General features: G+C 30.3%; 3 protein-coding genes across 5 annotated transcripts; 2 read left to right on the top strand and 1 right to left on the bottom strand.

Annotated features, from left to right (window-relative positions):
* Positions 1-146: 146 nt before the first annotated feature.
* Atu (Another transcription unit) lies at positions 147-2,051 on the top strand. The gene is made up of 5 exons (XM_069118018.1): positions 147-280; positions 375-781; positions 857-1,447; positions 1,524-1,725; positions 1,815-2,051. Exons 1-5 carry the CDS (start codon positions 163-165, stop codon positions 1,982-1,984), a joined length of 1,488 nt encoding a protein of 495 aa, XP_068974119.1. The 5' UTR covers positions 147-162; the 3' UTR covers positions 1,985-2,051.
* Positions 2,052-3,567: 1,516 nt separating this feature from the next.
* On the top strand, positions 3,568-7,850 carry Sms (spermine synthase). Of its 3 annotated transcripts, none has more exons than XM_069118035.1 (9): positions 3,568-3,719; positions 4,328-4,436; positions 4,658-4,950; positions 5,345-5,456; positions 6,560-6,682; positions 6,767-6,921; positions 7,008-7,097; positions 7,181-7,372; positions 7,460-7,850. In XM_069118035.1, exons 3-9 carry the CDS (start codon positions 4,669-4,671, stop codon positions 7,604-7,606), a joined length of 1,101 nt encoding a protein of 366 aa, XP_068974136.1. In that variant the 5' UTR covers positions 3,568-3,719; positions 4,328-4,436; positions 4,658-4,668; the 3' UTR covers positions 7,607-7,850. The 3 variants fall into 3 exon arrangements, with proteins under 3 accessions (XP_068974136.1, XP_068974134.1, XP_068974135.1); XM_069118033.1 differs by lacking the exon at positions 5,345-5,456 and adding an exon at positions 5,743-5,854 and having other exon boundaries at positions 3,570-3,719; XM_069118034.1 differs by lacking the exon at positions 5,345-5,456 and adding an exon at positions 5,743-5,854 and having other exon boundaries at positions 3,586-3,732.
* A 3,006-nt stretch (positions 7,851-10,856) lies between these two features.
* On the bottom strand, positions 10,857-12,263 carry LOC138182320 (uncharacterized). Its single transcript, XM_069118048.1, has 2 exons — positions 12,026-12,263; positions 10,857-11,699 (listed from the first exon to the last, which is right to left on the bottom strand). The coding sequence occupies exons 1-2, from the start codon at positions 12,125-12,127 to the stop codon at positions 10,941-10,943; spliced, it is 861 nt and encodes a 286-aa protein (XP_068974149.1). The 5' UTR covers positions 12,128-12,263; the 3' UTR covers positions 10,857-10,940.
* Positions 12,264-12,652: the final 389 nt, after the last annotated feature.

Below are 12,652 nucleotides of genomic sequence, written 5' to 3'. Positions count from 1 at the left end.
CTCATCCCTATCATGAGAGTTACTAAATTTGTAACATGTCTTTACAGTCTACTATGATGTGCTACTATTAGTACGATTCTGACATCTTCTGACTGACGAACAGTAAATAAGTACTTACTTATAGTTCTAACCTTCTTTGCTAATGATATTAACATTTTTAAAATGATAAATTCTCCTGAGTCTGAAAAAAATAAACCGATAGATTCTGAGCAAAGTTCTTCAGAAAGTTCTGAAGAAAATAAAGATGACAATGAATCTGAAAAATCGTTGAAAACAAGAGGTTTGTCAATTACAAAGGATAAACAATCAATGTATTTAGAATCAAGATTTAATAAATAAATTAAATACTGTTTATATACATTATTACATTGCAGACAGTGTAAAATCAAGTGATAGTGATGGGGAAGCAAGCCCAGCTCCTAAAGAAAATAATAGTGGTTCTGCTTCAGAAGCAGACAATGAAACAAAAAAGTCAAAACCGCTAATAGATTCTGATTCAGAAAGTGAGGCAGGAGATAAACAAACTTTAGCTCCAACAGCAGATGCTCTTTTTGGAGATGCTAGTGATATTAGTACAGATGATGAAAAGGACAAAGAAGATGAGAAGAAAGAAAAGAGCAAAAGTAGAAGTAGAAGTACAAGCAGAAGCAGAAGCAGAAGTAGAAGTAGAAGTAGAAGTAGAAGCAGAAGCAGAAGCAGAAGTAAAAGTAGGAGCAGAAGTAGAAGCCCAGAGAGATCTGATAGTGGTGGTGAAGGCCCTAGTCAGGCTGTTATTGAAGATGTATGTATAAAATAAGTTATTTATAATTAAAAGATTCTTCACAAGCAAAAGATATTTACAATTTATTATTTTTAGGATGTAGATAAAGAAAAAGAAGAAGAACCAGAACCTCCACCAGAGACAAGAATTGATGTAGAAATCCCAAAAATCAGTACAGATTTAGGTCGTGAAATACATTTTGTAAAACTTCCAAATTTCCTTTCAGTGGAAACACGACCATTTGATACAGAAACATATGAAGATGAAATTGATGAAGAAGAAACTTTAGATGAGGAAGGTCGAGCCAGGTTGAAATTAAAAGTAGAAAATACTCTTCGTTGGAAAGAAACTTTTGATGAACAGGGTAAAGTTATCAAAGAAAGTAATGCCAGGTTTGTAAAATGGTCTGATGGCAGCATGTCTCTACACCTTGGCTCTGAGATTTTTGATGTATATAAACAACCACTTCAGGGTGATCATAATCACCTCTATATTCGACAAGGAACTGGTCTTCAAGGACAAGCAGTGTTTAGAACAAAATTGACATTCCGTCCACATTCTACAGAATCCTTCACTCATAGAAAAATGACAATGTCTTTAGCAGATAGATCACAAAAAACTTCTGGTATAAAAGTATTATCTCAAGTAGGAACCAATCCAGATCAAAATAGATATGAAATGATTAAGGTAAATTATGTTTGTTTAATTTCATTTTATCATGAAATTTGTGTATAACACAGCACTTAGGTCTATTATTATACAGAAAGAGGAAGAGAAATTGCGCATGGCAATGCGAGTTCAAAGTAAAACAAAGAAAAGTACTGCAGGTAGAGGAACTACTGGAAGATCTGTTGGTGGATATGGAGCTGATGCTTATCATGATGATGGTTCAGATGACGAGGGTGCTATTTCTCTTGCAGCAATTAAGAATAAATATAAGAAAGGAATGAATATTCCTGTTAAAGGTAAGTTATACTTAACTTACTTAAATAAAATAAATAAATTACTTAAAAGACATTGATCAAAAAGTACTTGTATATTTTTATATTTTCAGCATCAAATATATATTCATCAGATGAAGAAGGTTCAGACTTTGAAACATTGAGACCAAAAAAAAATATCAAAGGAAAGGTTCTCAAAGATTCAGATGAAGAATCGAATTCTAGGAGCGCCTCAGAAAGTGGAAGAGAAGATGATAACCAGGCTGATAATGCCAGTGATTAAAATATTACTATTTTACTAAAGTATACATATATGCTTTATAATATAAATGTAATACTTTGTAATATAAATGAATAAATTAATATTTTTTTTGACATAATAAAATTAGAATCAATTACCTTTTCCTATTAACGTACAATAACATAAATTGACAGATAAATTAATAAATAAATGTAATATCTAAGATATTTTTATATCATGTAATATAAAAACTCACGAACCTTCTATTATTTTGCATATCATATATAAGATATATAAATTTATGTTTTTTGTTGTTTAAAAATTTCACTTTTTGATTTAAGTATGAAGAGATGATACTTTTATTCACAATTTAAAGTCATTAAACTAAAGAAACATCAATGAGAGAGTGGATATTATATGGTGAAATATATAGATAATAAGATCATAAGTATGTAATAGTAATCATTGAAAATAAAATCAAACATGTTAAAAGTTATTTAACTAACCAGTTATTGTAATGACATATATATATATATATATATATATGTATATTTTATCCTAACTTCATATCTATCTTTTATTAATTTACGCAAGACCAAATAATATGAAGATATAGTATTCTGAGGTAGTGGTTGTCAACGTAGAATAAGCACAACATGTAAATATTCCGGTTTTACAAAATTGAAGATACAAAAATATCGACAGGTATCGGATAGAAAGATAAATAATGTTTTTTGTCACGTCCCTCGACCTGCACAATCTGTAGCGCGAAAATAAAATGGATAATTTCTTTCAAATCAAGGTAATTTAAAACGTTTATTTGAAACCGTGTTTACAGTATTTGAAATGAAAGGCAGTTAAAGTCGCTAAAAGTTATATCTTGTGAAAACTTATCTAACTATGTCTTTATATTTACCTAATTATGTTTTTATAACGATATTAAGGTAATTTAAATTGTAAACAAAGTCGGCAGTTGAACAAACGTTGGGGATCTTCCCAAACATTTTCAAAAGACATTTTTTCATCTCCGACAGATATAAATAAGTGTAGCGACTCAGAGAAATCAGTAAGAATATTTACCGTTCGTCTATCGAGTATATTAGTTACCATTCGTCTATCGAATATTATAAATTAATTACCGTTCGTCAACCGAATAATTACCATTCGAAGACTTAGTTATCATTTAGTCAACCGAAGAATTTTATATCCGTCAGTCTGTCAGACAATTGTCAATATCGAAATCGAGCAAGATTTGAATAAATCATTACATATTGTTAATTTACTTTTCGAACAACTTTAATCCTCTCCCATGACAGTATTCCCGCACATAGCAGGTTAGCCGAAACTACAACTTATTGCCAGTTGCATTAAACGTCAGTTAACGCTACCTTCTCGTCGGCAACTAAATATAACGTAACATTTTAATTCTGTCAATTTGAATTTCAATTGGTGAATTTTGAGAAATTCCTAAAATTCTCTAAATTGCAGAGTGAGGGAAAACCATTGATTTGTTTCAGGATCTGTATTTCTATAACTGTAACATATAATTTTATAAAATATTAGATTTATACTAAAAATATTGCAAATGTTTTAATACCATCTCAGCTTTTCGTTAAATTATATTATAAATTTCAATGTGCAGATGTGAAACGGTGTAAAAGTTTATTTACATAAACTATTGGTAGCACTGATTGGAACACAGTGCAATACAACGACCTGTATTGCAAAAGCATTTTTATCGTATGAATTACTGCTCTTGTGATTGAGAGTTATTATTGTAAGTGTAATTTGTGAGTATAATTCCTGTTTTGATTAATGGTATTATCTAATCATGTGATGTACACTTCTAAATACCTATATATAAATATATAAAAACTAATGAGTTTCATTTAAGAAGTATTATTTTTTACAAATAAATTTTAGAGTAATGGCATGAGTTCTATTAATTATATTTCTGTGTCATTATATATATAATTTTACCCTTAGGTTACTTGACCATGTGATTTTATATATATTAAGTATTTCCACATAATTTTTGCAGCTTACATTCATTTAATTATTAATATGAATATAAAATGTAAAAATTAATTTATATAATGTTTGCTTATTAATATTAAAAAGTTAATATTAACTCTTTGTTGTTGTAAGGAAGTTTTAGATGCAATTACAAAATTTTTATTTCAACAAAAAATGATTTGAAATATAATTTTAATGATTTTAATATTATAACAATTGAAACTTATTAAAAAAAAATTGGCCTACTTATATATTGTTAACGAAGTTAATTATTTCATTACTTATAATTGAACTATTGGTTTAAGGCAATTTAACTTATTTTCTACTATGCATGATGTAGTATAACCTTAAAACTTCTCTATTTTCCAGGAGGAATTTAAAATATTTTCTACAAGTTCTTTTATGTTTATTCAATTTAAGGATTTGTACAGGAATTGTGATTTTCTTCATTTTACAGTCATTTTATATTAATATACAGGTATTAAAAAATCTTTTCTAATATTTAGTATTAATTAAGTTTGTTGTGTATTAAAGGAGATAAAAGTATATTCTATGATAAATACTAAGTTACAGATTATCTCATTTTAATTTAATATTTTATTTATGTAGCTTTCTTGAATAAATTTTATATTAAATTATATGTAATATTCAATTAATAACTATTAATAAATAAATAATAAGCAATAAAAATGATTTTAGGTTTTTATACGATGGTTGCCCACACTGTGCTTCTTGACTTTACAGTACCATCAAATGTAATAGTAGATGTGGAGAAACGATCCAATCTAAAAATAGCAATTGCTAATGTCCTTCAAGAACACTTTGATAGTCTGAAGCCATTAACTGAATCAAGCATTGATGGAAGCTTTTTAGTTTTATATACAGGTCCCAAAGGTAGTCTAATTACAGTTCGAGGATATACTGAAGGCTTAATCACTGTTAACATTGAATATTATAAAAGAGATGAAGAAGAAGCACTTTTGGATTTTGAGGTACAGTCCTTTATATTAATTACAGTAATTGTTTTGCAATACATAGTTGCAAATTTCATAATATTTAATTGCCTCTCATGAATATCAAGTACAAAATCAGCTTTTGTATCTCTCAAACATGGGGTCATTACAAGGTACATCTTGTTACATATGATATATCATAATAATGACTGTGCTAAAGATGTCCTCAAAAAGATTTGTTCAATATGAAAAACGTGAAGATTTTTGCATTCGTTGAACCGTGATTTTTCGTTTGCCGATTTTTGCCGCTGAACGCTAAAATTGTAAGATAAACGTATTGTAAAATCATCTCGTTTGACGAATAGTATTATAGAAATAAGTAAAAATTTTACTATATGCGGAAGAAACACGCATAACAAAGAAGACCTTGTAGCAGTGGCGATACCTGGAAGCGGACGTTGCGATGGCTCTGAACAGCCAACGCAGTAAGCGCCTGCCACCAGTAAGGCGAGGAACCATATATGACCTCTATCTGACACTATCAGGTAGAAACCACTCCCCAATTAGTTCCTATTAGTTTATCTATAGCACTTTAAAAATGTGCGAATCGTTTCCGTTGCACTCTAAAGACAACAGCTTCGGTCGATTACTTTTTTTCCGGTCAACGTGTATTTTCCTCCCGCCCCACCCCCTCGGTATTACTTTTTAGTTTTTCCGCAAAGGGAAAATGACTTGATTCATACGTAAAAAAAGAGAGTTGTTACGATTGGTGTAACAAGATAGTTTCTGTTTTTTTTTATTCGTCGGTTCGCTTGTCGCGGCCACCTTTAGTTGGCCAGAGAATTGGAGACGGCGTTGCAGGCGGCAGTAGCCTCTACGCGTTCGCACTCGCTTACACCGATTAAACGCGGCGGACCTTTTGAGAGATACTTTCCTACCGCCGGTGAGTTTTTTTATTTATTATTCTGTTTACGGTATAAGCGGAGCATTTTATCCGCAAGATTTTTCATTTCATCATGCGTCGTTAACGAAAAATGCTTTCGATTCATTTCCTCGGTTCTATGTAATTTACTTTCCTATACTAATCATTCTTTTCATTATTCATCGTGCGGAAGTAATATCGATTACTTAATTGTTATTCATTTATTACCAACAAGTATTTTCATTTCTATATACATCTTTTATTTCCTTTCTTCAATAAAAAACACATTTAAACTATTTTATCTTTGGTTGATCAGTTTCTTTGTTACAGTTTATATCTAAACATAATGAGTTGTTTAAAAAAAGACAGCAAATATCAAAAATCAATTTTGTGATCTTAAATGATTTTAACAGCTATAATTCTGTGGGACTTTATATTTTTATAAATATGTTAAGTGAATAGTATTCTTTATTTCTTCGATTTACATGCTATATCAAATATACATGAGACTAATAAACATAAATAATATGATAAATTTAGTAATCCACATGTGACACTCCTAAATCTTCAATATTTTCATTCTTTTTAATTTTAGTTTTGATATAAGAATCTTTGTTCTATGAGATTTATGCTTTGCATTGCATGCATCTATTAAATGCTTTCTTATGCAATTACTTATATTCTGTAAGTTTTCAGTATGGTAATAAAATTATTTCCTTTTTTAAGATGACAGACTACTTGAATATGACATTGACAAGCTGGTTTTTGAAGCACGTTCTCCCTATCAAAAAGTACAAATTGTTCATTCAAAATCACTGGGAAATCTATTGGTTCTTGATGAATTACAAAGTAAGAACAAATTCTATATTTTCAAAGCAATTTGAAAACATATTTAGTCAGAACATCCTTAAAATTAAATCTCGCAATCTTTAGATATATCTGAAGCAGATCTGATATATACAGAAACTTTGATGCAACGTGGTAAAGAAAATTACACAGGGAAAGAAATAGTTATTTTAGGAGGAGGAGATGGTGGTTTACTTTGGGAATTGCTTAAGGAGAAACCAAAATTCGTAACCATGTTAGAGGTATGACAGACTAAAATTGCAGAAGTTGTATTATTACATGTATTAGTAAATTGCTTTACCAAAGAGAATTAATTTTCTTTTATTAGATTGATGATGTTGTAATAAAAGCCTGCAGTCAACACATGAGAAGCATATGTGGAAACTGTTTGGATAAAAGAAAGGGAGAAAATTATGAGGTAAATTTTATAAAGGCAAGATTCATTTCTTCAGCTACAAGTAAAATTACTAGAATTTTTTATGGAAGATTGAAAACTTGTAGATTATTGTTGGAGATTGTGTAAAAACTCTAGCACACATGATTGAGGAAGGCCGACAATTTGATTACGTTTTCGGTGATCTCACAGACATACCAATTAGCCCAACCCCACATGGGGATGCATGGGATTTTATTAGACTAATCTTAAACTCTTCAATGAAAGTTCTAAAGTCTACAGGAAAATTTATGACTCATGTACGTATAAACGTGTTAAATAATTTACATTTCTACAATAAAAATCAACACTTGTTTATATAAGTAATCTTCTATTTTATTCTTTAGGGAAATGGAGCATCTTGTCCAGAATCACTAGAAATGTATGAACAAGTTCTTTCACAGCTCTGTGTACCCATAGCTTTTACCAAAGATAGTGCTTTTGTACCCTCTTTCTTCGAAGATTGGGTCTTCTATCAAGTATCGTTAAAATGATGGATTAAACCTATTGTATTGAGGTTTCAAGTGAGGTATTTTTACAATCCATTTTCTCTCTTATGACCCAAATTCGACCCTAGTCGCAAATCTTCTGTTAACAAATCGGTTCCTGGAAGAGATGATCCTGATGCTGGACATGAAATCCCAATTGACACTACTACGCTGGCGTCTGTACATACAAAAGGTGGTGGTTATCTGTATTTATTTGTTTGTTTAGTAATTAATAAACTATACAACGGTGCTCAATTATTTTTTCTACTAACTGTCAATAATCAAACTAAATTACCCAATAGTTTATTACAAACAAATTCAAAAGCAATACAAACACATTACTGTACAAATAACTTTAATAAAACAGAGATGAAATTACATGAAATTGTAATGACACATATATAAACATACTTTTTATTAACACGTCTTGAATGTTTTTAAAATTTTAAGGTTGTATTTATTGATATGTACTAAGTAAATAATATTTTGTAGATGTACATAAAAACACGAAATACTGCATGAGGTATAATATGCATCAGTAATAAAAAGTTAAGGAATATACATAGAACTATCATCTAGCTAAAAAACTGATTTTATTTTATATTAATTATTTTTAAACTAAAAATATCATGTTGTTCTGCAAAATTTTATAGAATATAATTTATTTATTTATTATTATTATTTTATAATTTATTATATTTATATAATAAATTAATAAAATATTTAATTGTTGGTGGATAGAGAGATATAAATTATGACTATAAATATTGATTATAAGTTGATAAATAATATTAATCAATCTAAACAATTATTTTCTTATTAATGTTACATTAATGTTATGTATGTAAAATAATATTAAAATATTCCTTTCCTTCCTTTATTAATGATAAAATTATAATTAACAATTAAAAATATTTATAACTAGTAGCCCCTCAATATTAATAAAAGTATAAACTTATTTACTAATTATATTACTGATCTTTAGCTACTAAAGAGAACATCTTGTAATTAATTATTATCCAACTTACTAGCCAAAACATGGAAATCATTATCTAACAAAAATTTTGATAACTGGGAATCCCCATCTGTTTCACTCTCACATATTACATCCACATGACCATTCTCTCCTAAAATCGTCCACAACAAATGAACAGTCTTATCATACCTACATCCATCCGAGTACGCCTCAGTCACAAAAGCTTTACCATCAATCACACCATGAACACACACATTACATTTAAATACACGAGAATACACACGCAAGCAATTAGTTTTCCCTAAACCACTATCAGACCCATCGAACACATTTATAAACAGCATTTCCGATTTTTCTTCTTCCGTGCACGAATCCCATAATTTCCTTCTAACATCCAAAGCAGTTAACCTAAAGAAATATCCTAATTACCAAAACAAACAATGTCCATCACTAGGCATCTTCAACACAGTACTCGCAGTACAGGTCTTCGTAAAAGCTTCCTTCCGCGCACTCGCTAATTCTTTAGAGCTGACATCCGATCTAGTTGCTACAACCTTATGAAAATTATACACACTTTCTTTCCGCTTCTTCTTCGACGTCACCAATTCCACATCACCTTCGTACCTCTCTACACGAGGTATTAAATTAACATCCTTTTCCACTTCCAAGCGCAAATCCTTCTCTCTAATAACATTTTCATCTTTCTTACTCATGTACTTACGACGCGTATAATTAACAATAGTGTCGAGAAAACCCTCACGCATTTGCACATCGATAGTGTCAGTATTTACGCTATTCACTATCTCACTCTCAGTTTCATATCTTCCCTCTACAGTAACAAACTCTTCTATCTCAATACATCTGATGCTCTCAAAAAATTCTGCATCTAAAGAAGATCGAGCCCTAGTCTGAGACAAACAATCTACCATCTGGTTCCAACACTCCTTAAACGCATCCAAAACAGAGATACGCATAAACATACGCGCCAAACATCGCATAACATCTGAAAAACCAATCCTTCGTAAGACACGCTTCTCCTTCTCATCACTCACAAACCGTTCAATCTTTTTTCCAGCCGCGTATCTCTCCCTATACGCAATACAATACACTGCTACAATCACATCCATCAAATCGGTTGAAGGTACCCTATTCAGAGTACGAATATCATTTCCATTAATAGTCATTCGAGTGTCAAAGGTTAACGCCGCTGAAAAAATTTCATTTAAATTAAAAGACTTATCACCAGAACGTAAACAATGACCATATAACAAATTAAAAAACTTATTATCAATTTCAATATACTTCCGAGTAAAACTAACAACAGGATTCTCACGAATTTTAAATTTACATTCTGCAAAAAAAGAATCAGAATAATCCCAGGTCGCGATAACCGTGACATTCGAATCTCCAGACCAATAATCGAAACGCGCGCTTAATTGCTTCGTCATAGGTGGAACACTGCAATATGTAAATTTAATAAACATATTACCGCATCGTACATTATTCCTCTCAATCAAATAAACACGACCCTTCGGCGTCACGACCACCTGCTCCGTTAAGATACACATATAATCATCCAAACTATGAGAGTAATTCAATGAAGGATCATTTACAAAAGAAAAATATATTCTACCATTCTCCTTCACAAAATTTATACGTTGTTCAGTTGATGGATGGTTTACTTTGCCAGTCACTACAACGTCTAATTCGGGAAACGCTCGTTGCAGAGCGGCAATATCCTGCGGTAACATAGCATAGTCTACCGCAAACCTTTTCTTTCTCTCACCTAACTTATGCTCATTCATCGGATCCCGTAAACTCTCGGCAATGTGCTTCTTAGACACGTTTGCCAAAGCGGTCTCTAAATTCAATCCCCCCGTCTCACATAAATGAGCGAAGGTCGCGACTCCTTGATTAACTCGAATTGCTTGATCATCGTTATCCCCTAAACCGCCGATTCGCGCCCTCGAGAACATCACAGATCTCATAGCGTCACTCAGCAAAACCGGCTCATGATGCGTACTCACATGGTATAAATTTGGACTAACACAGAGCAGGTAAGGAATATAACAATCCCACGGCGCCGTAGCGTACAAGTACCCAAATACTTCCCTAATATATGGATAACTACCAAAACGACTTTTGATTATATTTAGATCATATCTCAATTCGCCTGTCGCTCCGTTAATCGAGGAAAAAATCCTCAAATAACAGTAACCTGGCGTATATAGAGTACTCATCGTAGTGGACACCACTATAACGAATTGAGATTTTCAATTTGAGATTTCCTACCTTATGAAAAATTAAAGATAAATATATTGTGAAAACAATACGCCGAACAAGTTGCTTAGATAAATACAATTTTCATGTTTCTAAGTGGAACTTTGCACAAACATAAGCATCTGATATTTCAGGTAACTTTTCCACTTCATGAATAGTTGGTTCTATTTCTGTCTCTAGAAGTATTTCATCCAACCACTGTTGAACTTGCTCTGTGTGTCTATGAGAATTATGTTGTTCTTCTATGATATTACTCCTTGAATTCCTATAACTTTTTGCAATTTCCTGGTCATTAGTATCTTCAGTAATCTGAAGATTGAAGTTATTTTTATTTGATTCTGTATCTATCTTTGAAGAATGATTAACACTTTTTTTAGAATCCTTTTCTTGAAAATCAGAAATATGACTGGAATTTCCTGATAAATTTATTATATTAGACGATTTCAATTCAGTAGAACCATCATCTATGTTTTCATCTTCTGTCATACAAGAAAATTCAGTTTTTGTATTAGAAGGAATAACTTCTGTATTCTTAATAGATTTATCAAAGCAGACATAATCTTTATTTATATCTTGATATTCTTCTATTTTATATGGTTCTAAATCAGTTACAGCTGTTGTATTGGATCCTATGAGCTCTATTCTTCCAAATTGTTTAATTTGTTCTTCCAATGCATGTCTGTCATTTAATATTGCTATAGATGGAGGAAGAATTTCCTGGCTGGATAATGCCAAAGATATTTGTTGCCTATAAATTGCTTCTGATTGTCGTAGAAGTTGCTTTTCTCTAGCATACAGTGTTTGTGCCAATTGAGCAAAACATATTTTTACTTCCTCTTGGACCTCAAAATTAATTACATTATTTTAATTACAACACCTATCATGTAACACCAACTAATTAACAAAATGTAAAATATTTACAAAATAAGATGTAACTCTATATAAATATCATTAATGTTTTTAAAGAGATAAAAACATTTGTATATACATAAGGATGATATTGTATTTGATGATATTGTATATACATAGATGAGGAATCATTTATGTATATCTATCAAATAATTGAATTATATGCAATAATCTAAATAGTAACAGTTCAGAGGTCATAACCTCAAAATAGTAATTATATAAATATAATTATCAAATGAAATATATACAGAAAAAATTACCTGAAGAAATTGTTTCTCCAAAAATGTTCTTTTGTTAGCTATTAATCTTATTCTGTCAAGATGATTGTCATTGTCCGTATTTTCTTCATTTTTTTCTATCATGATATTTATTTATGTATTGTATTTACTAAATAATTTTACAACGTAACTTTATTAGCAACACCACAAACAATTGATATTATTGAACAGTTAGTTAATTTTTTAGTAAAGACATCACTTTAATACACTCCTAAAAACTACTTACAAGGAATTCCACTTCTAATTACTTTGCACTTGTTAGATTAGCTGCGCTGCCATCTTGATATTTGAAAGAATCTTATTTTTCTTTAACGGAAGTAAAGTGTTAAAAGCGACAATTATTATATATAACATAAATATTTTTAAAAATACACCACTGAAAATTAATAAAAGAAGGTATATAACAATGAAACATAAGGAAACTTCGTATACTACTATACATATATCCTTACTATACTTTATATATTTCATGGCTTTTTCATTTGCATGGAAGCGTACATATATAATTATATATTTCATAAAATAAATATATAGTATAATTTTTATATTGCTAAAAATAACAGCATATAAAAGTTATAGATATTTATATATATTATACTAACAAAAACT

Source organism: Bombus flavifrons, chromosome 8 (assembly GCF_040668555.2).
Source record: "Bombus flavifrons isolate JBK064 chromosome 8, iyBomFlav1_principal, whole genome shotgun sequence".
NCBI classification, from domain to species: domain Eukaryota; kingdom Metazoa; phylum Arthropoda; class Insecta; order Hymenoptera; family Apidae; genus Bombus; species Bombus flavifrons.
The sequence above is the reverse complement of the archived record's forward strand: the minus strand, read 5'-3'. Positions and strand labels throughout refer to the sequence as shown.

Excerpts from the sequence above, each read along its gene's own strand:
- Atu (XM_069118018.1), top strand. The coding sequence starts at position 163 with ATGATAAATTCTCCTGAGTCTGAAAAAAATAAACCGATAGATTCTGAG. Across the intron at positions 281-374 it reads AAAATCGTTGAAAACAAGAG|ACAGTGTAAAATCAAGTGAT; the intron begins GTTTGTCAATTA and ends ATTACATTGCAG. Across the intron at positions 1,448-1,523 it reads ATAGATATGAAATGATTAAG|AAAGAGGAAGAGAAATTGCG; the intron begins GTAAATTATGTT and ends ATTATTATACAG.
- Sms (XM_069118035.1), top strand. The coding sequence starts at position 4,669 with ATGGTTGCCCACACTGTGCTTCTTGACTTTACAGTACCATCAAATGTA. Across the intron at positions 5,457-6,559 it reads CCTCTATCTGACACTATCAG|ATGACAGACTACTTGAATAT; the intron begins GTAGAAACCACT and ends TCCTTTTTTAAG. Across the intron at positions 7,098-7,180 it reads GAAAGGGAGAAAATTATGAG|ATTATTGTTGGAGATTGTGT; the intron begins GTAAATTTTATA and ends GAAAACTTGTAG.
- LOC138182320 (XM_069118048.1), bottom strand. The coding sequence starts at position 12,127 with ATGATAGAAAAAAATGAAGAAAATACGGACAATGACAATCATCTTGAC. Across the intron at positions 11,700-12,025 it reads TGGAGAAACAATTTCTTCAG|GTCCAAGAGGAAGTAAAAAT; the intron begins GTAATTTTTTCT and ends ATTAATTTTGAG.